Below are 26,085 nucleotides of genomic sequence, written 5' to 3' on the forward strand. Positions count from 1 at the left end.
GAGGAGGGCTGATTTGCATGGGAGACACAAAGACTGGTTTGTAATTGGCCCGCTGCCCGACCCTGAAGTGTTAATGGGGTGCAGAGACCTTTTGGCTTGTGTTCAGACACTGGTGTTAATCAAAAAGACAGACCACTCCACACACCCAGTCAACTTAGTTGCCCCTGTTGATCTCTGTTTCTCAAGGGCTAAGCCAATGTTCCACACTGAGCGGACAAGATAATCCCATATTGTTTCACTGTGGTTATTTTATCACCTTTTCATGTCAAGCAGTAGTCTCCCCTTATGCTAGTAAACTCTGCAGATGGATCTTCATGTGGTCACTGCCTCGTGTGGTAAACAGTAAGGGAAATGCGCAAACGATACTACTATGTTATTCCGTCTAAACCACTTCTGCCACATTTCCTTTCAAAATAAACCATGATGCTACACAGTCTAATTTCTCGTTCTGCCACCTCTTGCTGTGTCCCGTCAGATACTGTAGGAAAAGGAGACCCAGACAGTTGGCACCAGTCCCTGAACTCAGCCTGGGGTGATCCGAATCTACAGTCCCTCTCATAAAGATCCCCACATACTTTCCAGCCACTGTGAATCTCTAATTTTTACGATCCAGCATTACGATGAACTGCTCCATGTACGGAGATCCCAAACCAAAACCATGGCAGCGTTGTTTACTGCTGGAAGCGTTGCTGTAAAACTCAGTCATTTGATCACACAAACAATTTTAGAGGCCTAGTCTGTCAGAAAGTGTTATGGGCTGAAAACCTGAGGGATGCTTCCTTGCGGTGTTGCCTTTCCCCTTGTGGCTATATAATCACAAGAGCAAACAGCAACTCCCCTCTCTCATCTCAGAAACGGCAAAGTGAGCACTGCAATCTCCTCTCCACTTTAATTGCTGCCAAACCAACAGGGGTACAATGACAAGTCCCTTCCCAGTGCCCACATTTCTTTCTATTTCCACTTGGCTGTTCACCACAATCACAAAAAAAGAGAATGTTCTTTTTTTACTCTGTGGGACTTGGTAGCTTGTTGCCTCTCTGGGTTATTACCCCAGAGCTTGTGTCCTTGAGCGATCAATTCTCTTACAGTTTACAGAACACTGGATTACACGCCACAGCGATCACAGCTTGTAGTTGCTTCAGACACCTTTTCTGTAGAGCTGTATTAACAGCACACACAAAACGTACATCCTGCAATCTGCGGTCTTGGACCAAAGGGCCATCTGTGTTTTATGTTGGAATGCAGAGAAGGACGTCAGTTATGCATCCACTGACACAGCATGTAAAGTGCATTCATTAGGCCGCCTGTGACATCACTGACCTTTACAAAGCTAATCCTTTAGCTTTCTTTTATGAATTTACATGACATGTCTTCCAACATGTCAGGCATGTGTTCTGCCTTGAGATTAGATACCACTGCGGCCCGCTCTGCAGCAGTGTAGCAAAGACCGCAACCCGCTGTTTAATATTGAATGACCCCTGCGGTCTCCCTGCCCAACAAAAGGCTTTTGTGCTGCTTCCGCTTGACCAGTTCACACAAATAAACCACTTCAAAGGGAGAGAAAGTCTTAGCTCTCCGGTCGCCACCTCGGCCTATCCGCTAACCCCGCTGTCTGGTGCATGGATCAGTATGGATTGTATCACCACCCCACCAATGGGGCACCATGGGTCAAAGCTCAAAGTCAACGGAAAGACGTTGGGGATGCTGTGAGGTCTATGGGGAGCTGTAAGGCCCACCTGCCCACATACATAATAGAAAACCCACCAACTGCCAATGCTCAACCCCGGCTTCCTCACTCTGTCTCTCTCTCTCTCTCTCTCTCTCCATCCCTCCCTGTCTCCCTCCCATGCCTGCAATGAGGACAGCAGCCCTGTTTCCGTCCTCCCAGCTGTGGCAAAACAACACAGAATGAGACATTTCATAGCTGACGTGAACTCAGCTTGTCCGACATGCCAACCCGCCCTCTTCCCTCTCTTACTGTCAAGGGTGGGGTCCTCACATTCGCATTTTTCCAAGGAATGTCACCCCAAAAGGCACAGATCCTCTTGTTTACACAGAGCGGAACAGGTCTAGATATTCTATCCCTCAGCATCATCGGCATGCTTAATTTGCACCCCAGACCACACTGTCTACAACAAGCCGTTTGAGGATGCTTGAGTAATGATGTCCACAAACACTTTTGACACTTCCTTCTCTGAAGTGATCTCAACTAGGAGGAATGCGTATAAACTCATGACTGATGAATCACATGTGGTCAGGTGATTTATTCATCATTGAGATAAAAAACAAAAAATACCAAAGCCGCAATTCCTCTTTTGTATTTCAATAAATTGTTCCACTGTCTTATTGTTACAAAAGCATTGCATTGATTATCACTCTGTGGATTTATGTGTAACAGCAGTATTACTGTATGACCATAGAGTCCATAGAGTTTTCAATGACATTATAAGATCTTATTTTGAAAATACATGAAAGCTGGTAGGTGTTTGAACAGATGACACTGAGGGAATATATTGGTTAAAGGACACACACACACACACACACACACACACACACCCTCCCTCACTCACTCACTCACTCACTCGCGCACAAAACACTAGTTGCAGCCATATCCCAGTCTACAAAGACCTCATTCGTGGGTTATGAGCTGGCATTGGTTTTGTATACACTCTGGTATATCCCGGTCCCAATGGATATATTGTATGACTATGAAAAACGTTGACAATTCTTGAGAGCAGCCCCCTCCCTCTGACAGAGCAGGTGCACCATCAGTAATGTAAACTTTTGATGTTGGTCTGTTGCAGTGCAGGCGTGACTCATAGGTTTGTGTGGGACTGGGGGCTGAGCACTGAGAAGATACTGGATCCAATGGTATGTGCAGAGGGAAGGCTTCTCTCTCAGGGAATAAGTGGAGGGGTCCATGTGACACACACACACACACCCCTGCTGCGTCCCATCTCAGCACCGGGCTTAGAGGCCTTCCACCCTCACAAGGGAACATGAAAGTCTCCTATTTCCCCCCACTGAGAAAACAATACAAAGTTCACCATAATATTAACAGTTATTTCACCCCACACCACACCCCTCTGAACAATTTGTTCCCCATGTGGAATGTTCTGGAGGGACGCTGTCAAAAGGAGAGATGAAAAGACAGAAGTGTATCATATAATGTATAATGTGGAAATGAAACAGTAGGGTTTTAGTTTAATTCTACAAACATTTCTCAGAGGCAGAGCTACGGAGCCCCTCTGGGGTCACATGGTAAAAAAAAAAACTCGATGTGCGAACGGCTTTGTAAACTATGCGAACGGATTTCAAAACCGTGCCCTCGGATTCACAATCCGTGCGAACGTGGATTGTGAGGCAGAAACACTTTTTTACTGGTTGAGTTAAACCTCAGTGGGCGGAGCCAAAAAAACAGTTTATCAGAGTGCAAGTTAGCTAACTGGCAACCTCGAAAGGCAGAGAAGAAGCTCTGGTTAAATAACGTTATATATAAAACATAGAAATGACAATGACTTCATTCATTCATGACTATGGCAGTCATGATGTTGGAAGGTCAGCAGCTAGCTAACTAGCTTAACGAGGTAGCTACAGGCTAGCATGGCTAATTTGAACTTGGAAGGTCACCTAGGCTAACTAGCTAACCTAGATGATTTATATGGCTAGATTGCATTTTTTTCAGTTAGTAGCAAGAGCAGTTCATAGTATTAGCTACTGTACCTCCTCTTTTACTGCTTACCTTTTCCACTGAGCTCTGAGTCTTACAGAGCCGTTACTTAGCCAGGAAAACGGTGGTTCTTTGGCTCTGCCCATAGAGGTTTAAATCATGAGATTATCTGCCTCCAGAGTAGCTCTGCCTCCTAGAAATGTTTGTTTAACTAAAACTCCAATCTGCAATTTACAAAGTCAGACCAGCCATTGTAAACAGCCATCATTAATAACTGCATTCTGCCACCGTGCGCTCCAGGAAAAACAGAAGCTAGCTGAAAGGTTGTTAAATCAAGACTTACGTCCAAGCATAAAAATGAAGTATAAAGTGATCCAAAAAGTTTGAATCTCCCTCAACTGCTTATTTTGGGAGGATGTAAGTAATGCGTTTTTTGGCAGGGGTTTAGAGCCCTGTGTTTTTAATTAGCTGTTAGAGAGTCCTTCGCCCTTGGTGGCACGCCTCACTTCCCAGTGCTCTGGCAGAGCTAGGCATGTAACATCTTTAGCCTCTCCAGAGCCGGGATAACACCGCGCCTGCACACAGCTCAGTACGATGCTATCTCCTCGGCTTTGAAGCTCCAGGCTGATGCCATCTCTCTTCTAGACGTTTCTCTTTATTAAACACACACTTGCTTCTCCAGCTTGACAGGACCCTTCACTTTCAATTTCATTTCTGCCAAGTCAGGTGAAAACAAAGCGTCCTTTGTGAGCGTGTTCTTCATTACTCTCCAGAAGATGCTCTTCGATGAAACAATGTTCAAAAATGCCGCTGTGCCATATAAAGCGATTTACCTCAACATTGGGGGATGAGAGAGCGAAGAGTCGTGGGAAGCGCTCGACTCGGCTGCGACTGGAGTGGTTAACTCGTCTCTGTTTGAAGTTAAACACTCCAGGCTTTATGTGGCAAACGCACCAAACAAAAGCCTGTGATCAGAGAGAGGGGTGGCACAGAAAAGCCACTTTCCTTCAAGATAAAAGGCCCCAGCCTCAAAAGCGTATGTCGCACAATAATGAAAATGTGACTTTAGCCCGAGGCATTGACGGAAAGTATAGGCAACCTGTTTGTTGATTAGAGGAGGGAAAACAAAGAGAGCTCGGAGAGGGTCAAAGGAGGGGAGGAAATGGAGGGTGTAGATCTACATTACTCTCCACTCCTGCCCCCCCCCAAAAGCTCTCAGTACAGATTGAAAAAGTGATAAATATGCATGAGTTTGGCTTCAACAGTGAAGGGCTTTGATGGTATGGTGGAGAGTTCTCTATCTCTGGAGCGAACGGGCTCAAAATAACTGTCTGAGGATGTTTACTCCGTGTGTGAGAACAATATGCGCTTTTAATGAGTTGGAGAAACTCTGGAGGAAGGCTTTTTTTATACAGTATATATCTCCCGCACCATATACTCTGTAGTCTGGGCTTCCCTTGAATCTGCTGGGTGAAAGTGAAATAAACAGGATCTTCATGTTGTAATAAATTCTTGCAAGAGCTGTTTTGATAGCTATTTATTCAGTGACTTTGCATTCAGACTTTCACCCCTGAATGTTCGTCTTGAAACCTGAAAATCCCAATTTAAACTAGTCATGCACAACCTTAGTGGCTATGGAGTGTTTTTCTTAACCTTTTTCTGTGTGTGTCTCTCAGACCTGCAGGCGTCCCAGTCCTTTGAACACTACAGTCTGTCAGACAAAGCCATGGACTACAGGATCCTGCAGATGGACGAGGACCAGGACAGGATGTATGTGGGCTGCAAGGACCATGTCCTCTCCATGGACATCAACAACATCACCCACGGCACACTGAAGGTCAGCACATCCATCTCATTACGGTCTATAACTAAGTGTTGATTCTCCACACATATATTCTTGTTAACATATGAATATAAATTTCAGGTGGAAAACGTTCTGATGCAGCGCTGGCATCTGGTATCTCTTCTCTCCAGCCACGAAAAAGGGGAAAATAAAAATGAAATTGTCTATTCAATTTAGTAGTGTATTTAATGGCTGAAAGCATGACACACATCATAAGACTGCTACAATGGTGTTATTATCATCCGTGTGATTTTATGCAAATTACTATATATTTGCCATGATCAGAACCATTTATGGGTTAGTCAGAAGAGCCTCTAAATTGGTTCAGTTCCCTGAGATGGATTCATAAGCTGTCTGATAACGCAGACTCAGTGCGCAGTGAAGGAGTTATCGTCAAAGTAATTGACAGGCATGGAGAGCATAAACAGATGGGAAAGCATTTAGGTTCCCCCGGGGAGTGCTGCGCCACATCCATTTTGCCAAGTAAATTGCTTGATATATTCATTGAGCTAGACCTTAAAGCACCTCTCCCAGGTTTGAGAACACCGCATTTTCCGCCAACTGTCACAGGCTGTAATCGCCGACTGTTCCACTTTGAAACTTCTATCGAGATTTAAAACTTTTTATAACCCATTTTCAAGATTTTGTTGTGGTTGTTTTGTTAGTTTTCCAAACAATTTGCCTGTGATTTTCTTTCATTCTAGTCTGATAGAAACCGTCTTTCTCAGCTGGCCTCAGCATGTTGTCCACTGGTCCCTTATTAAGCCGCTGCACTGTCTCTCCCACCAGGTGTTTTGGCCTGCGTCCCCCAGCAAGATAGAGGAATGTCAAATGGCTGGCAAGGACCCAACGGTAAGGACACTCAGCCTCCCAGAATCCTGATCTTGGATAACTTAGTTCTTTTTAGGGTTTAACCAATATGGGTTTTTGAAGGCTGATACAGGTACCGATAGAATACGATATGATACGATAAGATACGATACGATACGATACGATACGATACGATACGATACTATACTGATACCGATACCGTTACCGTTACCGTTACCGTTACCGATATTTTTAGATTTAAGCTGGTAATAGTGGTTATTTTGTGCAATATTCAATATCTTTAAAGTTGACCATTTCCATGCCCAAAAAAAAGTGTTTCAGTGTTTTCACTTCTATTCTTGTAGTGGAAGAGCCTCTGAAGCAGCAACCATGGGACACTAAAACTCTCTGTTGAATTAATAATAATATGAAGAAGAAGTAGCAGCAGAAGAAGAAAACATTCATGCATATTTGTGTAGAATCAAAATGCATCAGAATCAGTTCAGGTTAAGGGCTTCCCATAGATAACCAGTGTAGTAATTCCACAATAAATATGCAATCAATCTGCATCATATCCATCTTTTTTTGCCACAATGGTCTGATTCTAGACTTGAGGTTGTGTCAGCTGTTCCCGGATCAGTTCCTAGAAGTGGGTCTACACCGGAACTCTGTGCTTGCTGCCTCCGGGGATTTCCTCTCCCATCTGCGAGCTTGTGTCAGTATCCCGGGTCCGACCACATGTGTAGCAGGCTGCAGATGTCTAGCGGGTCACTGCCTGGCCCGGCTTGACTGAGTCCTCCTGGCATCGGCCCTGTTTGTCAAGACGAGAGAGAGGAGGCGTGGGAGGAGGGCCGCGGACTGCCGTAGAAAAATAAACCCGAATCAAAGCTCACAAATGGGACACAGCTCATTGCTCTTCTGTCTAAGGATTTCATAACCCGGCCTGATTTGTGCACAGAACGGAGCGGCGCTTTCTGAGCCGTAACAAGATTTAAGGAAGACGTAAGACTCTGAAGACTGATGCCTCCTCCGCCTCTGTTTTCTGCTAATTGGGCTGCTCTGAAGAAACAACATGCACAGTGGTCTGCAGAGATTGCAGTGCAGAGTGCAGCAGAATATTGAGTGCAGAGGAGTAGAATAGAATAGATGTTGGGAAATATTGCTTCCAAAGAAGAAACTACCGCAAGAAACTGTTTACATGAACTGAAAACCTAACGTGTAAAGTTTCAGTGCATGTTACCGCAAAAAGCATTACGCTACCACCAACGCTGCCCATTTGTTCTTACATGGGCCAACGTTTCTCCAGCCTCTGACAGCAGCCGAGGTACAGTGCCAGGGATTTATACAACATGGTATTGTAGGAAGTAGAGGAGAAGCTGTTTCTAGTCACTGGGTGATTTGTGCCGCTGTGGACAGGCTCCCACAAATATTTGGGTGAGCCATCTCTGTGTGGAGCCCCTTCTCTCCTCTTCTCTCTTCTGTCATCCCTTTCTTATTTGCACCCCTGCCAAGCCAGCTCTCTTTCTCCAACAGTTTCTACTTTCTCTTCCTGTCTTACCCCCCTCTTTCTTTCTCAGTCACTTTTTCCTACGCTGTGCTTTTCTACCCTCTCTCTCTACCTCAGTATGTTCCAGTCTCTCTCTTCCGTAATGCCGTTCTCATTCCTCACAGGGTTGCTTTATTTGGGGATCTTGAATCCGAGCGCTCCGTCACTTTGTTATGGTTACCCTCCCGATCTGTATATATTAAGTTCCTCTTCTCCGATAGAATCTGTGGTCACCGGGCCTCCAGAGAGCGACCGCACATTGTTTCCGCCGGAGGGTGGCATGTAAGGAGAAATATAGGCTGAGCCTCTCCATGCAGAAGACCTAAACCAGATTAAGTCTGTTTGCTCCTGGCTCAACAGCCTCCACTTTAAACTCGTGCGATTGCCACTTGAACTCGGGGCCGTGAGGCGATGCTGCTCATCTGGAACAGTCATAAAGGATGTGTGTGTGGATAGGAAACGCAAGAGGAAAACAACACAGGACGCGGCTGCATATATATGGCTCTGTAAAACTGACATTAGATATGGGCAGACCCCAGGGTGTGTGAGGGTTGAAGGAGAGTGTGGCGGAGATGGATGGGTGATAAAAGTCAGGAGAAAGCGAGACAGAGCGAGCGATAAAGAAGGTGAAAATAACAGATATGGGTGTGTGATGGCTGGAGATGCAGTTGTTTTTTCGGCGATGGCTCTCGGCGGACTGAGAGCCGCAGCAGCTGCCGTTCCTGCAGCGATGGCCAAGTTCCTGACGGCTCCCTGGATACTTGTTCTTCTCCTCTCCAGCTCTCTTCTCTCCTCTACCCCCTTCTCTCTCTTCTACTTTCTATCCCGCTCCTCTCTATCTGCGGGCTCAGACTTAATTACCCACAAAGCCCAGCACTCCCGCTGCTCCCGGGTGTTGGGAAGTGGAAGTGGAGATGGAGAGAGATCAGTAGTCGGCCTCACCTAGAAATATTGTATACGCCACTGACGCTCTTTTTCCACTGGCCTTAATACCAGGGCAGGGAGAGCTGGACTAGTTTGATTGTGCAGCATGTGATTGTATAACCGTTTCATAACAAGCGAGATAAGTTTGAATTACTTCACTCATGTGGAATAGGATACTTCAGAAGCGATAAACAGGTTCTGGATTTGGCGTACGCCCTGGCCCTGGACCAGGAAATAGACCTCATCTACTGCTGTGCCTGTCTCAGGATTACTGATGTGTCATTGCTGAAATTAAAAAAAGATATTGAATGATAATGAAAAATATTTTTTCTTAATTGTACCATGAGAGATAAGTTGAATGGTTTCATTACAAAATGCTATGTATCTATTTTGGAATATTATTGTTAGCTATTATTCATTCCTCAATATCTCAAAAAATGTATTTACTGTTCTATAAGAAAAGTCTGAATACATATAAAAAAGATAACATAGAAATAGCCAATAGTGCGTTTCAGTTTTAGAGTAGGTGAAACACTGTAGGTTTAACATTTCACTCGAATTAAACATTTTTATTGTGATTTCTCACCCACTTTTTGTATTCACCTCCTCGTTTGCCTGTGTTTTTTCCAGCATGGCTGTGGGAACTTCATCCGGGTGGTGCAGCCTTACAACAGGACCCACCTGTTCATGTGCGGCAGTGGAGCTTACAGTCCCGTCTGTGTCTACATGAACAGGGGCCGGAGACCAGAGGTGGGACACTCAACCTAACTCCTGCTAAGGTTTTGGGAGACCGGCCTGTTGGTCAGCTTAGCCGTTAACTGATAGCATGGAATACTGGAGTATTAATTTACTTGTTACACCCTTGGACCAGTAATTCATTACTCTACTCGGTATATTACATTTCTGTTACACCCTCAACATTGGCATCGCGTCCTCTCTTACCTTCATAAATCAGGATAACTCTGCTTCAACTCCTGTGGACGATCAGGGAAACCAAACCAGTGTTGGTGTTGAATGCTAATGTGATCCCTTTGCTCAATATAAGCAAAGTAGTGGGAATACTGCCACCCAGAGCAAGTAAACTTTGCTGCCATTTCTCATCTAAACTCATTTAGTGTGTGAGAGGATGACTAATTACGGAAAAGCACTGGGGGATTTGGGTGGAATATAGTTTTTGGATACATTCTGGTTATTTAGAGGGGGTGGAAACAAAAGTAGTGAGTTATATTATGATTGGTAATTACAGTATTATGACTGAAATTCTGTTATTGGGAGAAGTAAGTAATGTCATTACTGTAATGCGCACCACCCAACACTGGAACTGTATGAATTGGGTGTCCGCCACAACAGTTCACACCGGATTGCTGTAATCTCATGACAGTTTAGAGAGAGATCATTTCTTACAATAGCACATTCTTTCACAAAACGATTAGGAATTTGTGTGTCATCGTATGGTAAGTTTCAGAATCCACAACTTTATGCAAAAAGTCACTGTCACCTTACTCATTAGTCTCTCTGATACCAGATGAGAGGAGATGCTGAGGATAAGAGGGAGAGAAGGGAATGATAGAGGAGGATGGATGGAGGGCTTTTTTCTTTCTTCTCTGGGCACTCTGCTCTCGTCTCCGGCCACACAGCTCTGGAAGTGAGAGCGAGGAAGCCCTCCAGGAGAAAAGTGCTCACTGAGTGAACAACATTTAGCCACAGACTGCGGACGGCTGCCAAACGCTAATAAGCGGAGAGCTCCCAACCAGGCTCTTTCCGCACTGCGGTGCCTTTTGTCATTCGGGGTTTTTGTTTGAAAGGAAGACTGCTCTGTTTTCAACCTCTGAGCTCCAACATGTCAGTGTCTCAGACAAGGGATCTGTTAAGTATAACAAGCTGCTGTAGCGGGAAAGCTGACGGTAGGCTCACCATGTAGACCTTTAGCCTGTGAACGTGTGCCAGACTAGTGTGTTGTCTCCAAACCCACTGGCAGGGCAGGTCAGTGGTGTGTGTTTTTGTGTCTTATAATTATGTCACCACTGCTCAGACACATGATGAATGGCACACTGCAATAAATGTCCGTCTTAACAAGTCATATAGTCTCATATTCCGTTTTGTTTCCTCTTAAAACAAGTGAAAAATTCTGCCAATGTAGGAGATAACTACTTAGTTTGAATGCAGTTTCACTTGTTTCAGGAATTTTTTTTCAGAAATAAGTGTCAGTATCTTGAACCAAGATAGAAGAATAAGGCAGATCACTAGTACATATCAAGAAAATGACACTTCATTAAAGAAAACACTTGAAACAAGTTGATTATCATTGACGTTGTCTCACCCATCGGAAGATCTTTCACTTGTTTTAAGAAAAATAAGATTTTCAACACTGAACGCTAGTTTAAATGACTTGTTAAGATGGATATTTTTTGCAGTGTAGAGTTTAGCAGCCTACCAGACAGTGTCAGTCCACCTCCAGAACCTCTCAACTCTTAGACACATTTTCCTGGAAGAGTGTTCCTCGGTTGACGTCACTCACATCCCCATTAAAGGAAGCTGCACTGGTCAGGAAGCTCTTCAGTTTACCCAGGTTACTGTAAGAGCCGTCCGGACGGTCCAAATCCTCCACAAGGAGGGGGTTGAGGATTTGGCAGCTTCCCCACCTGAGATGGAGAAATGGCTATCCAACACATTAGCAGGGGAATTCCTCCTCCCCTCCCAGATGGAATGTTCTTTTTTAAAGTCCCACATAGGCCAGTTAAGGTAGACAGGCCAGGACTGTCTCTTCTTTTAAACCAAAAGGAAGGGAAAGTTGAGCAGGGCTACCTTGTGGAGCATTTGGTACGCTCATAATCACATGTTTATTGTGGTAGAGGGCACTGGGCAGAATATCCCAGAGTTCTCATATAAAACTATCTCTCTATCTCTCTCCTCTCTGGCAGGAGCAAGTCTTCCACATCGACTCGAGGAGCGAGTCTGGCAAAGGACGCTGCTCCTTCAACCCCCAAGTGAACACTGTCTCCGTCATGCTCAGTAGGTGCCTCCTGCCGTCCTCAGTCTGTTTTTCTGTCTCTCCACAACCCCAACACCCTAATACACTGCAAAAAACGGCAAGCTGTCCAGTGATTTTAACTTGTTTCCAGACCTATCAAGCTTATTTTTGTGATATTTTTAGTCAAATTATCTCACTGCGCTGGCGGATAATCTTGCTGGTTTCAATAAATTTTACTTGATACATGCCAAAATGACTTCTTTCAAGAAATCATCATAAAAGAATGAAGAAAACAAGAAACTTTCTCGAAGACAATTTCACTTTTACCAAGTAAATGTCCTGAAACAAGTTACATTATTCTGAAAACAGTCAGAAACCAGTGCTGATGATTTCACGCAAAAAAAAAATCCCAAAATAAGCTTGATAAATCTGGATGCAAGAGTTTGTCAGACTGTCATGTGGCCGCCACTATCTCCTTATCAGTGACTTCACAGGCCGGGCTGCACCCCCCTCACCCTCCTTGTCCTTTGATCTCTGATTGGCCGAGGGGTGTCGGGTTGGTGTTGACACGACTTAAGGTGACATGTTGCACGAACAGCTCTGCTTTCCGACACCCGAGCGTCGCCGTGTCAGCAGCAGCCTCGCCTGGCCAATCAACAGGCTCAGGATGTCCCGTTACAAGGCGGACGGGGTCCAGAGGGGGAGAGTGGAACAGATAAGACGGGAGGGGAAGGGGGTACCGCGCCTCCAGCCTGCCAAATAGAGTCAAGGTCAGCGGCAGCGCTGTGGAGGCAGTGATGCAGCGCTCCAAGCCTCTGTGACTCAGAAGACAATCCGAGCCAGTGTCTGCACTCAATAAAAAAGGCTAAAAAAACAGGCTCTATCTGCTCTGTATCTCCCCATCCTCGAGTACAAGACCCTCTGCGGCTGTCTGGGTGCTGTCGACACTCTCTCCTTAGAGCAGGCCGGCTTGGATGCGGGCCATGTAACCCCCCCCTTCCCCTAAATCCCCCTACTTACCCCACATCCTCCAAAACACATGGCCTGGAACTGATGGAATGATGAAGTGAGAGTAAAGGAATGATAAAAAGCATAGCGCGGCTGCGGAGAGCACACAGTCGTTTATTAGCACACTGAGAGAGTCAAACACACAGCTTGTAAATCTTATGGTAATTCTGTTCATATTTATGGTCATCATTTAAAACAGCCTAAGGCATATTAATCAATCAAGGGATAAAATGCTGCTGGATTTTAATCGATATTCTGTTGAGAGTCTACGAGGCTGTACAGTATATATATAGGGCCCATAAAATTGTGCGAGCATATTTTTGAGTTTGGTGTGTGTGTGTGTGTGTGTGTGTGTGCGTGTCCAGACCAGGAGCTGTTCTCAGGCATGTACATCGACTTCATGGGGACAGATGCTGCCATCTTCAGGAGCCTGACCAAGAGGAACGCAGTGCGGACAGACCAGCACAACTCCAAGTGGCTGAGTGGTGAGCATGCACACACACACACACACACACACACACACGCCAAAAACTGAGGAACTAAACCTTTTCAATTTACACAATTATCTGAGTTTATTTTGGTGAATTTATTTATGGGAAAGGTTATCTGACAGACAGTCTGTCCATTTATAACTTTCTTTCATGCAGAGCCAATCTTCATTGACGCCCAGCTGATACCAGATGGAACAGACCCCAACGATGCCAAACTGTATTTCTTCTTCCGTGAGAGGCTAACAGATAACAGTGGAAATACTAAAAATATCCACACCATGGTGGCCAGAGTGTGTCCAGTGAGTGTCTTTGTCTGTGCCCAAATGAATGGATCCTGTATGTACTGTATTGTCGTTTTGAGCTGTTTTGTGCAAGTGTTGTTTTGCTCTTTGTGTGCAGAATGACATCGGAGGACAGCGGAGCCTGGTGAACAAGTGGACCACCTTCCTCAAGGCCAGGATGGTGTGTTCAGTTCTGGAGGAGGACGGCACTGAAACCCACTTTGACGAACTGGGTGAGTAAAATGGAGGAACACGCTCTTTACATTTGGACAGTCTGCTCTCATGTGGTGGTTTTGCTTGTATTGGAAAGCGCACATTCTCCTTCTATTTGCTGAGTGACTTCCCTGCCCCTATGTTATTTTCACGGCCCATGTAGCAAGTTCAAAACAAACTTTGTAATTTCAAAAATACATGGCCGTGAACTGGAGACCGCCCTAATTCCTGAAAGCTTACTTTCTGCACATATACACGGTTTTCAGCGATGACTCTCTCCACAAACAATCCATAGCACTTTCTTTATTTGGTCTGGATTAGGATATAAGACTTTTATCAAATTTCGTAACACTTTTTGTGTTGTCTTTGGTCAGTTTGTATTGGTTTATGAGCATAACTTCCCAGGGCTTTCTTAACCTGGGCCTCGGAAACTGAAAACACCAGCTCGCAGCACTTGAGACCTCCTTTCCATTCAGTCCGCCAGACTAAATCTGTCAACATGACCATTTATTAATTCATACATCCATCACTTTGTGGTTGTCTTTGCTCCACGGATGGGGTGATAAGGCGTATAATGAATTTGTTGAAGCAAGCGTCTGTCTCTGTGTATGTGTGTTTGTCCATGTGCGCACATGTGTGTTTTCCCTTCCAGAGAGCGTGTTTTTGCTGGAAGCCGAGCAGCCCAAGGGCCTGTTGGTGTTTGGAGTCTTCACGTCCACAAGGTAAGACCGGCGCTGACGAGGCCAACCGTAACATTCCTGCGGCCCTCGGCGGTTATGCTAATCACTGACTGGATATCAGCAGGAGCGGTGCGCTTGTCAGAGGGACTATGAGATAGAGCCGTCATGTGTCTCGTTGCTGAACGGCTTATTCAGGTGACGACCTATCCATTACAGTGCGGTGGCTTCAACATATGGCCTTCCCCTTGATGTTCTTTCCCTGTGACCTAGCGGTGCATCAGTACCATTTTGCTGGCCAAGTTCAAGTGCTAAATTTAGAGTACACATTGATACGGAATATATTGCATGCGATGTATTGATGGATGTATTCCACCAATACCGAGTAATGGATCTCAGAGGAATTTTTGGGTGCGGAGTGGATTAATTACAGAATATTCCAGCATAGATGACATTGGAGTACCATTCCTTAGTTTTTATCTCTCTCCTGACATTTTATCTTAAAATCTCCTGTCAAATTGTATTCTGTGGTGTTCACTTCGCAACTGAAGAATTTAGACAGAAGATATTCACTGCAAGTGCACTTTCCTTAAAATAGATTCTCCAAAACTCCTTAATGCAGCCTGAGGATGAGGAAGAGCAGCGTGTTTGAAATATTGATCAAAGTTTTACTCCGGGGTCAATTTAACACAAGCTGAAATAAACAGTGATTATTATTCAAAATTCAACAAACTGTACCTAACTCTCACCTACAGTACCTCACTGAATCCTTCAACATCTAAGTGTGCGCACATCTTAGGATTTTCATCTTCACAATATTTTTTATTATTATGTTCCTTGTGAAATAACAAATTGTGACACCCTTCAAATATTTGGACTCCTTCTGATACCGTATGTGCTGACCTTCCACATCCAGGTGAAGTAATTCAAGATAACCGCACTGATTAAATTCTACATATTCAACAGAAAGTCATAGCCGGTAAGGTTGCATGGCAAGTTTGGAAGTTTACAGGAATGGTCACTTGATCCATGTGTTCTGATCTGTAATTGGTTTCATCTGGTTAACCCAGGGTGACACAGCCACAGGCCCCTGATCCACTTGTTACCCCCGGATCATATGAAGGCTGCAGTAGTGCAGCCCGGCTCGCCGAACACAGCCAAACCAAACAGCGAGGTCCTTGAGGTCTCCCTGCACTTTGTTATTCCTATCTCCGCACTGTGTTTCTTCCTCCCTCTCCGCTTTGCGCGATATGCCTCTGTTCCACCTTCAACAAAGCCTCTTTTATGTGTGGTTTTTAAATGACTGGGTCAAACCACATCAGATCCTTCAGCGGGGGAACGAGGCGAGGTGTCCCCGCTGGAGTGTGGCAATGGTTCCACCCAGATTGTATGGCTTGGACATCCTCAGACACAGCAGGGTTGATGAAGAGCTGCAGTGTAATGTTTGAGCTGGGTGGGTCTCTAGGTCGTGGATGTTGCTTCTCTCTGTTGTGTTTCACGGAAAGTATGCGCTTCATTTCCGCAGCTCCGTGTTTAAAGGCTCGGCGGTGTGTGTGTACAACATGGCCGACATCCTCACCGTCTTCAACGGGCCCTTCGCTCACAGAGAGGGGCCCAACTTCCAGTGGGTGGCGTTCCAGGGCCGCATCCCTTATCCACGGCCTGGAACTGTGAGTTCAGTGTTAGGTCATTCATGTACTGACATTGTATTTCATCCGTTAGACCCTCAGTATCATTCCATGAAGTCTCATTGTTCATTGCTCAACTTTATCTGATCGTTGAATTGATGCAATGTAATTAAAGTAATTAAATTAATGTAATTTCACTGGTCAGAAGTGGAAAATGATATGAGAATGAGTTCATTTTTCACACACACTCCTCCCCTCTTTCTCCAGTGTCCCGGCGGAGCCTTCACCCCCGACATCCAGACGACCAAGGAGTTCCCAGACGACGTGGTGACGTTCGTCAGGAACCACCCAGTCATGTTCAACCCCATCTACCCGGTGGGCAGGAGGCCTCTGGTGGTTCGCACCAACGCTGACTACAAATACACCACCGTGGCTGTGGACCAGGTCATGGCTGCAGACGGCAACTACCAAGTCCTCTTCCTGGGCACAGGTAGGGATTCACACAGACCAGACAGTATCTAGCAGGACACAGCCAACTTCAGCATTATAAACTGATCTTTTCTTACTGTATGACAGTCTGCTGACCACAGAGACAGGCATAAAGTCATGGCAAATGTTGTGACATGATAACATAAAAGCAAAATACATTTTTACACTACAAAAATTATCCATCTTAGTAAGTCTTTTGGTCTAACATTGAGTCTTAAAATCGTATTTTTCCTGAAACAAGTGAAATAATCTGCCATTGGGTCGAGACCAATTTCACTTGATTCCAATGCAAATCAAATTGTTTCAAGAATTTTCATGAATCTTGAATCTTGAATCACACTCAGTGACATTGTCAGGATGGCCGAGTGGTCTAAGGCGCCAGACTCAAGGTAATACCTTCCCGTGTAATGGGGTTTTCTGGTCTCTGAATGGAGGCGTGGGTTCGAATCCCACTTCTGACACATACTTTCCTGAATTTCCCCAACGGGATCAATAAAGTCTTATCTTATTATCTCCATACGTGATCTGCCTTCTTTCAAGATATTGGCATTTGTTCCAGGAAAATTCACAAAAAGGTGAAACAGATTAAAAAAACATTTCCTGCTTAGCTGCCCCACCTCTCTGTGTGTATCTAAACTACATCCAACACTGTACTGAATGAAGTTTTGTTCTTACAGTTGTAGTTTCACTTTTTCTGTATCACAAAACAATGCAGAATATCACTCCACTAGCATCAAGATATTTTCACTGGATTCAAGAAAATTCTTGAAACAAGTTGATTTGCATTGGAAACACCAATTGTCTCACTCCAGGGGCAGATTTCACTTTGTTTAAGGCTTTAATACCGGATTAAATGACTTGTTAAGATGAATATTTTTTTCAGCGTAAGCAAATCTAAACATATTGACCACAACCTGCATCTTGGCCTCAGCATGTTAAAACATGGCAGCATTCCCTCTTTTGTAAGGCAGTGGCGCCCCCACAATAACCTCAATCACATAATTTTTAATTTAACCAGGCAGGTCAATTAGAAACAAGCTCTAATTTATAACGACATCCTGAAATAGCAGTACTCCACTTTAATAAGTCATGTTAACACAATCCTTATCTCTTATGAGTCATTACTGAGGTGTTTCATAAGCAAATGATTATAGAGGGACGTCCCATCGCCACAGTTGGTTAGCAGAAAAACAGATGACAGAGGGGATTTGACACAGTGGGTGTGTCAGCAAATTCCAAGACTTGACAGATAGCATGAATAGCGTTACAAATAGGTCACAGATAGGGAAAGGTCCTTTGAGAGAGGACTTTGAGCTTGCTAATGCAGTAGTACACACTGGAAAAATATACATATAACAAGTCATTTAAACTAGAAAAAGAATCTAAGATATAAGATAATATAAGATAATTTAACTTGGCAAATAAACTTGTTTCCAGATTTGATGAAGTGATATTATCTTCATACTAGTAATTCAAAGATGTTTCTAGGAAATTCCTGTGGAATTAAGTGGAATTATGTCACCTCATTGGCAGAATTTTTCACTTATTTTAAGAAAAACACATTTTTTGAGTAGAAGACTCAATGATTTGAAGATGGACATAAACAAATTTCATTCTGGGGGAAACAGAGAATATAAACCTGAAATTGTTTACAGTGAAAATGCTGGGGTTAAACAGAATAAAGGCGAATCCATCTTTGTGTGTGTGTGTGTGTGTGTGTGTGTGTGTGTGTGTGTGTGCACGCACGCGCGTGAGCACATGTTAGCATTCAGCAAAGCGGCCCAGGGACTCTCTCTCTCCCTCACAGCTGCTTGTGTTTATCAGGCAGCCTCCCCATTCTGTTTCTCCTGCCTGGATTCTTGACGGGGAGCCAGAGCTTGTCTGGCCGCGGCCCGGGCCGGAGACCAGGCTTTGTCTCTGGGACGGGGAGAGACTCTTATCAGCCGCTTCCAGGAGCCGCTGCTTGCCGTAACTCCCTCTCCCCTCGCTGCATGCTCACGCTCCCAGGACAAAGCGGTGTTGTTGATGATGGTAGCGTTGCGTTTTTGCCCTCTCCGCAGCCCTCGTCCTCCCCTGCGCATTAGTTAAAGCACTTGCATTCCCCGGTCCACTGTTGGTTTTGCTGTGGATGCTGGTCATGGCTATCATGCCCAATTCAAAAACAAACCCGAGCGAGGGAAAACAGACTTGGAGTTTGTTTGTTTTTTCACGGGCGGTTTTTAAGTTGTGTTCTAGTTTCACTGACCTCAAGCATTTCTGGGCCTTCTTGGATGAGGGTGTGTGTGTGTATCTCATGTGGTTGTTGAGTGATCGTCCTGTGTGTGTGTGTGTGTGTGTGTGTGTGTGTGTGTGTGTGGTTACTGTTTGTGACCCATGTCCGCTCTCTGCCCCCAGACAAAGGAACAGTGCAGAAGGTGATCGTCCTGCCATCCAATCGTTCCCTGGATGAAGATCTGATCCTGGAGGAACTGGAAGTGTTTAAGGTCTGCCGTCTGTCTTCCTGCCTGTCTCTCTCTCTCTCTTTCTTTCATTCCTTTTCTTTCCCAGCACACCTCACATCAAAGGCAGGGAGGAGGGCGTGCTTGGCCGCAACACAAAGGCCAGGGGCAGACAGACAGAGACAGGGTGGCGTTGGGGAGATGGATGTTCTGCGTGCTGCAGGGTAGAGTGATGGGAAACATGCTGACAGACCACGAGAGCCTGGCCGTTGGCCTGGGTGAACCTTCACACATGCCGCTTTATCTTTGCCCACTGATCCAGCTCAAACCGCTAAAACCTGTGATCACTGGAAAACGAAAGGCCACGGCTGCTTTAATCTTCAAGTGCACCTGGACCGCGCCGGTCCTTCGATCGGAAGAGCAATTTTGATTTATTCTCAGAAGACAGAATGAAATTCTCCTGGAGAGCTACAGACATCTGGGGAGGGACTGATGTAATGGGGCTCCCTGACTGGTTCTGCTGCTCCATTTGTTATTCAAGGAAAGCCTGAGAAACTGATGTTTGTCCAAATAAATGAGATATAAGTGTGAGAAAGAATATTTTGACAGAAATAACAATCAACAGAGAGAGCGCTGAACATGGTGCCTGTATGTGTTTTTCAGAACCAAGCTCCCGTTACAAACTTGAGAATATCCTCGAAAAAAGTAAGTATCCGTCTAACTTTGGTTTCTCCATACATCAAGTACAACTTTATTGTTTTAATATGCTATTGATTTGTCTGTGGCTACTATGTAATGCATGAACCAGAAATCTCCTGTGCATAATAAGCCTCCTAAAGGCAGGAGAGGGGACTAATAAGGCATAATTGTTTCGGCGCTCGGCCTCATTTTCCTGTCAGCCGGCCACTTATTAAGACAAACAGGGTGGCTGACATTTGAACTGTTTGCATTTCAGCAACAGCTGTACGTCAGCTCGGAGTTCGGGGTCTCCCAGGTCTCCCTGCACCGTTGTCAGGCTTACGGCTCGGCTTGCGCTGACTGCTGCCTGGCCAGAGACCCCTACTGCGCCTGGGATGGACTCAGCTGCTCCCGCTTCTACCCCACCGGCAAAAGGTACACACACGTTTACACCAGGGTTCACAGACGAGATTTTCTGCCAAAGTTCAATATCTTTAAATTCAAATAGTTTCATGCCAAAACATTTTTAAATTCCCTGAGAATTCTATTCTTGGCAGGGTGGAAAATCCTCTGAAAGGGCTTTTAAACCACACAGTGAATTTTCCAGTGTTAATAATACAATGACAATTATTTTGAGTTGACAAGTGTTGACTAGAGAGTTGTTTTCCCACTCATAGAGCTGATATGGCTTTTGAACGGCTGTTCAAAACTAGGACCCAGGATAATAATAATAATAATAATAAAAGTATATTCCTGTACACTTGTGTGGAATCTGATCAACATGTTGCATCAGAATTAAGTCAGGTTAAGGGCTTCCCATAGACAACTAGTGTGGTATTGGTCAAATATACAATAAATATGTAATCAAACAAACTGCATCATATCCATCATATTGGAGGTGGGTGACACTGATGACCGATTTCCAATTTTTATTTAAAGACCAATAAATTGGCAAACTGATATATCAGTCTAACCATAGTTTACACCAATGCACTGATTGGTTCTATTGCAACCAGCGAATAATTTATGTCATCAAAGTATTTCTCATATATAGGTAAGATGCATGAACTTGGCACAACAGCTCTGAATACTGTGAGCACAGAAAGATCACAGCATTGGAATCCTTCAGCACACACTTTGATGTTAATGTCACTAATTCTGCGTTTGTTGTATCCCCTCCGTCTAGACATAACACAGACAAGGAGGTATGAGTGGCACCTCTCCTCTAAACCGATCCCTCTCTGGTTTCTTTTAGGACCAGCTGTGTGTCTCGGCATTCCAGTCAGACGCAGGTCAAGTTTAGTTTGGTCGCGGAACAAACGCGCAGCCCCCGTTTTCCTGCAGAAAATGTGTCTGAAATGTGTCAGCTGTTTACGTCCTCTTTTCCTCTGGCTGTTATATACGAGCGTGCACCGCGGAGTGGAATAACACAGTCAAATGTTACTCATACTGTTTTGGCATGGGCTACTCCTTCCCCAGTGGCTGACAGTATCACATTAACATTTGAGGAGGAGGAGGGTCGGGATAAAAGTATTTGTAAAAATCTGCGCGTTAGAGTGTAAAAATCTGCATTTAGCTATTTAGTGTATCCCATGCAATTGTATTTATTCTTTTCAACTGTGAATTCTTCCTTTTCAGGAGAAGCAGGAGGCAAGACATTATGCATGGAAATCCACTCACACAGTGCAGAGGATTCAATCTGAAAGGTAATTTAGCACTTAGGTACCTGAGATATATATGCATGAAGTGGCATTTTTAGTGTGACATTGGCATGTCATTATACATACTGCCAGTCCAGATTCACATTAACTCCAAGACACATATGTCCTCTCATTGTAAACAGTGCACATCTGATGGGATTAACTGTCAAGAAAAAGGGATTATAGTGGTTTATGTAGAAGCTGTATCTGCAGGTGTGTCTGCATGTGTCTCTGCACGTGTGTTCGAGCCTGTTTGTGAGCACAGGTACTACATACTTCGCTCTGAATATTCACCCAGTCGACTGGCAGGGTGCAGCTTAATGAGAGGAGAGGCTTCGCTCCCCAGAGTGCTCCATTTCCGCCAACGGTTTACATCTCTAAATTAACGTGAGCTTGTGGGACCAACCATATGGCCATTACCGCTAATTAGTCTCTACCCTGTCATTCATCCAGCTGAGTGATGAACCATTCCGCTGTAACAAAAATAACAAATGACGGCTAAAAAGACAAAACTGAGTTAGTCTCCGATGCATGAAAGGTTACATTACTTCATGATCCGTAGAAACTAAAGTGTGCCGGGTGGAGTTTGGTTGTGCTGCAGGTGTTAGCCTAAGCCTTTAAGTCAACGCTCCACCCTCACTGCTGGGACTTGAGACAGATATGCATCCATCTGTGGGGTTTGTGTCTGTCAGCAAATGACGTGTGATGTTCCTCCCTTGGCTGTGTGTGTGTGTGTGTGTGTGTGTGTGTGTGTGTGTGTTAGCTTACAGGAACGCGGTGGAGATGACGCAGTATGGCGTGAAAAACAACACCACCTTCCTGGAGTGTCTGCCTAAGTCTCCCCAGGCTTCTATCCGCTGGCTCATCCAGCGGGACAACGACAGGAGGAAAGAGGTCAGTTCACGGTCAGAGAGGTCAAAGGTCAACATCGCAGCCTGCCTGAGCTCTGAGACATCACAAACTAATGAGGAGCCAAGAAATGAAATGAAAAAATCCCTAGAGATCTACATGAATAGATGTCTTTTCTTCTCTCCATCACACTTTGGTGTCTCAAGGCTGTTCACATGCTTAAATATTACATCAAACATTAAACATGTCATAGCAATCAAATGAGCTCACACGCTTGATCAGGGCTTGTATTGCCTGAGGAATGACATTGTGAGCGTGTACTGGCAACGGAGCATTACAATGGGTGGTGATACAGATCAAACATGATACGGACCTTGACTAATGAGTGGATTCCCAGCGGGGAGACATTTTACAAATATTTGACACCCCTTAAACAGTTAGAACACCTCGGAAGGCTGTGACAGATTAAACAGAGCAGTGCAAGAGAGCGCCTGCATGATAAAGGCACATCTTTTATAGATTTAGCTTTCAGTTCTGTGGAGTAGGCTCAGGATAACGGCTATTTTATAGCCATTTCCCCTCAAGAATTGAATTTGGCCTTGAAATAAATCATTATAGCTCTGTGGGTTATTATCACTGGAGTCCTTTCCAAGCAGATTTTATAGTCTACAGAAGAGGAGTAATCAGTGCATGTAGTTTTGGGTCCAAGTATCAGTTTAATCTGAGGGTTGTTTTAAATCCAAAAATAGGTTTAGTATGTGCTGTGAAAATCAGTCTTTACTCAGAATGGATCTCTGGTGTAGTTCACTGCTACAAGCCATGTGGATGGGGTTATGACACCACCTCATTGTGCCCTTCCCAGGTGAAGCTAAGCGACCGCGTCGTCTCCACCGAGCACGGCCTCCTCATCCGCTCCGTCCAGCTGTCGGACCAGGGCCTCTACTACTGCCTGACCACCGAGAACGGCTTCAAGCGCACCGTGGCCAAGATCCGCCTGCGGGTGCTGAGCGAGGCCATGGTGAGCGTGCTGACGGACAAGCAGCAGTCGCCCTGGGCGTGGGCCAGCTCGCTGCACCCCAAGGCCCTGTTAGCGGCCTTCAGCCCCGCGGAGAGCCTGGCCGTGCAGCAGTACTGCAAGGAGAGGAGGGAGCTGCAGAGCCTCCAGCTCCGGCAGAAGCAGCAGCAGCAGCAGCAGCAGCAGCCTCAGCAGCCTCAGCAGCCCGGGCCGCTCAGGGGCGACCTGGCCAAACTGAAGCCCCTGCTGGACCGCAGGAAGAGCCGCAACCGCCGCAACCACCTTCCAGAGGTGTGACGGGGGGGGGAGGGGCTTTCGCGGTGTGCTGCACAAACTTATACACACACGTCTTCCTCTGACTCTGTACCCTACCCAGAAGTTATGGATGCTGCAGATGTTACCAACTCTCCGCTCAACCCGCAGAGCCGCGCTGTGTGATGTAAGAAGAGGATGAGGGTGTGGGAGATATGGGCGTTATTCGGGGATATTTCTTTTCTTATACAGAATGCGTGAGGAACTATGACCAGATGACTGTGAGATACACACACACGCACACACACACACCCACTCACACATACACACACACACACACAGCATTTGTTTCCCATCGCAGTCACTCCACAAGCTGAAGTGGCCCTTGGTTGGTTTATGAGCCTCTTATAAACGGCGGTCTCAGCTGATGATAATACACCTTGAGACGCAGCTATAGGCAATGATCTTATCATATTGTAGATATTAGAGGGGAAATTGGGCCAGCTCGCTATGGACATTTGTTCTATGTCAAAAACAAAAGGGAGGTAAGTTGAAACCTTGCTAATAAAGAGAGGAGATTGAGAAGGGAAGTAAGAGAGAGAGATAAATCTGCATGTTTGACAGTGAGTGCCCTTTCTCTTTATCCTAAGTGTTATAATAGTATTTTATTAGATTCTACTCACATTTCTACATTAACTTTTAACTAATAAACTATTTATGCTCAGCAAAAACGACATGTAAGTTAATATTAAACCCACTCCGGAGAAACAGCTGTCATTGTAGCCCTCCCAGCATTATATAATATACTGTGTTATACAAGCACTGTCCATACAAAGCACAGATGGTAAGTGGCCCCAATAAAAAATATTACAAGGCTATACATTTAACTTTATTAGTGGACGGGCCAAACTTACCCAAATAGACATTGTAGTAGAATACGGACTAGAATAATGAAACTCTGTGTGTGCCGTTGCAAACATCGTACATGATCTCTCTTGTATTTATTCATACTACTCCGACGTTGTACATTTGCCTCGCAGTACATCGACTCTCTGTTCTCTGCATATTGTATTATACTTTCCTCGTTTCCAGCACAGAAGCATGTTTATGTGTATGAAATTCATCAGTAATGACAGAAATGTAGAGTGGCTACTCTTAATCCTTAACAGACACGCACATTTTAGTTTTTGTCTTCAGGTAAATGGATGCTAGTGTCATACCTGGAAATGAGAGTCCTCATCATCGATGCTGAAAAGGAAAATGTTCCTTCTTCGAGTCCATGTTGTCCACCTCCTGTACAGCAAGGTGGACGTGCTTTTAATTCTGAAATAATAACCGTGAGTGAGATAGCTTGTGAGATAGTCCGCTTGACTTTCTCCTTTTACATATGTGAATAGCCTCTTTTTTTTTTTTTGCATAGTAAATGTAGATAGAGATTATTTGTTGTTTGTGTACAGAGTTTTTTTTTTGTTTCATCCGTTTAACTTAATGTCGTGCCAATTTTTGTGGAAATGTGTTTTCATTGTGACCCTTGTGTATATAATTTCAACATATTTCACCAACTAACTATGAGCGTATCTGCAAATTGCAGAGATACAATATATATTTTCATTTGGAAACAACACACCCTTTCTAGTCTAACCTTCCCTCCTCCAGCCCCCTGCTCCCCTTTTAATAAAAATGTGTGACCAGCATCATGTCAAAGTTCAAGTCGGTGTAATTTCAGTGTTATTATGAAACCTATGTATTTCTATTTATTAATGTAATGACAGCCCGAATAAATCTGTTTAAATGAATTTTAATTTCACACAGTGATCACAGAATCCATTGTCAGACATTGTTATCAGTATCATTTCTCAAAATGTCAGCACACTCTTTCTGTTAACAGTCATGACATCATCCCTCTGTCCGCTCAGTAGATTCGTTGGTGTGGCACATAATGCTATATAACAGGCACATATTGCTTTTAAGATACATGATGGGCGGAATTTTGGCAGCCTGGAAAATGTATGGGTTTAATATGCGGTAGCTCAAGTGGGTTCAGGTTTTTGCCATCCAACCCAATACATTTAAAAGGGAAATGTGCGGCCTACAGTATACCTGGGATACCCCAAGGTTGCAAATAGCCCAATCCCAGAGAGACGAGTAAGAGCTGTCTCAATGAAACACTTCCTTGTATGTGAGACTTGTACGCTCCAGACTGAACAGTGGAATCAAGGCAAGCCAGGAGGCTGCAGAGGGTCATTTAAAACCCATAAAACTAGAGAGAGGGCTCCTGCTGGGCAGAAATACTGCTTTCTCACCAAACAAACCCAAGCACCACACATAACCACAGCATAATCATGCCCTAGCACTTCGTATTTTGATTTATGGGCCACTCAAGGTGAAAAGGAAACTGAATCATTTTGCTTCAACATGCACAATAGAGAGGTTTGTTTCAGCCAACCTCAGACTGGAACAATCCTTTGAGACCAACAGTAGGAGTATGGCACCCAATGCAAATCCTCTTTTCACCTTTTATTCATTCTGAAGGCGCCACTTCAGCACAGGATATTAATATTTCAGTTATGCGATTAAAGTTTAGCTATCATGTAGAGGTACA

At 44.7% G+C, this 26,085-nt stretch overlaps 1 protein-coding gene and 1 non-coding gene across 2 annotated transcripts; both read left to right on the plus strand.

The window, feature by feature from the left end:
* Positions 1 to 5,366: 5,366 nt before the first annotated feature.
* Positions 5,367 to 25,273, plus strand: sema3c (sema domain, immunoglobulin domain (Ig), short basic domain, secreted, (semaphorin) 3C). The gene is made up of 16 exons (XM_071905684.2): positions 5,367 to 5,507; positions 6,303 to 6,365; positions 9,424 to 9,543; positions 11,715 to 11,805; positions 13,138 to 13,257; positions 13,420 to 13,562; positions 13,663 to 13,777; positions 14,410 to 14,479; positions 15,960 to 16,104; positions 16,330 to 16,552; positions 18,946 to 19,034; positions 19,653 to 19,694; positions 19,945 to 20,102; positions 21,306 to 21,373; positions 22,131 to 22,261; positions 23,079 to 25,273. Exons 1-16 carry the CDS (start codon positions 5,397 to 5,399, stop codon positions 23,526 to 23,528), a joined length of 2,139 nt encoding a protein of 712 aa, XP_071761785.2. The 5' UTR covers positions 5,367 to 5,396; the 3' UTR covers positions 23,529 to 25,273.
* trnal-caa (transfer RNA leucine (anticodon CAA)) lies at positions 16,903 to 17,012 on the plus strand. Its single transcript has 2 exons — positions 16,903 to 16,940; positions 16,967 to 17,012. It is a non-coding gene; the product is annotated as a tRNA-Leu (tRNA).
* Positions 25,274 to 26,085: the final 812 nt, after the last annotated feature.

This window comes from Centroberyx gerrardi, chromosome 24 (genome assembly GCF_048128805.1).
Source record: "Centroberyx gerrardi isolate f3 chromosome 24, fCenGer3.hap1.cur.20231027, whole genome shotgun sequence".
In the NCBI taxonomy this organism is placed as follows: Eukaryota; Metazoa; Chordata; class Actinopteri; order Beryciformes; family Berycidae; genus Centroberyx; species Centroberyx gerrardi.

What these genes read in the sequence shown, in the direction of transcription:
- sema3c (XM_071905684.2), top strand. Translation starts at nt 5,397, where the DNA reads ATGGACTACAGGATCCTGCAGATGGACGAGGACCAGGACAGGATGTAT. An exon ending in CAACTCCAAGTGGCTGAGTG is followed by an intron (nt 13,258 to 13,419) that starts GTGAGCATGCAC and finishes TCTTTCATGCAG; the next exon opens with AGCCAATCTTCATTGACGCC. An exon ending in CAGAGGATTCAATCTGAAAG is followed by an intron (nt 21,374 to 22,130) that starts GTAATTTAGCAC and finishes TGTGTGTGTTAG; the next exon opens with CTTACAGGAACGCGGTGGAG.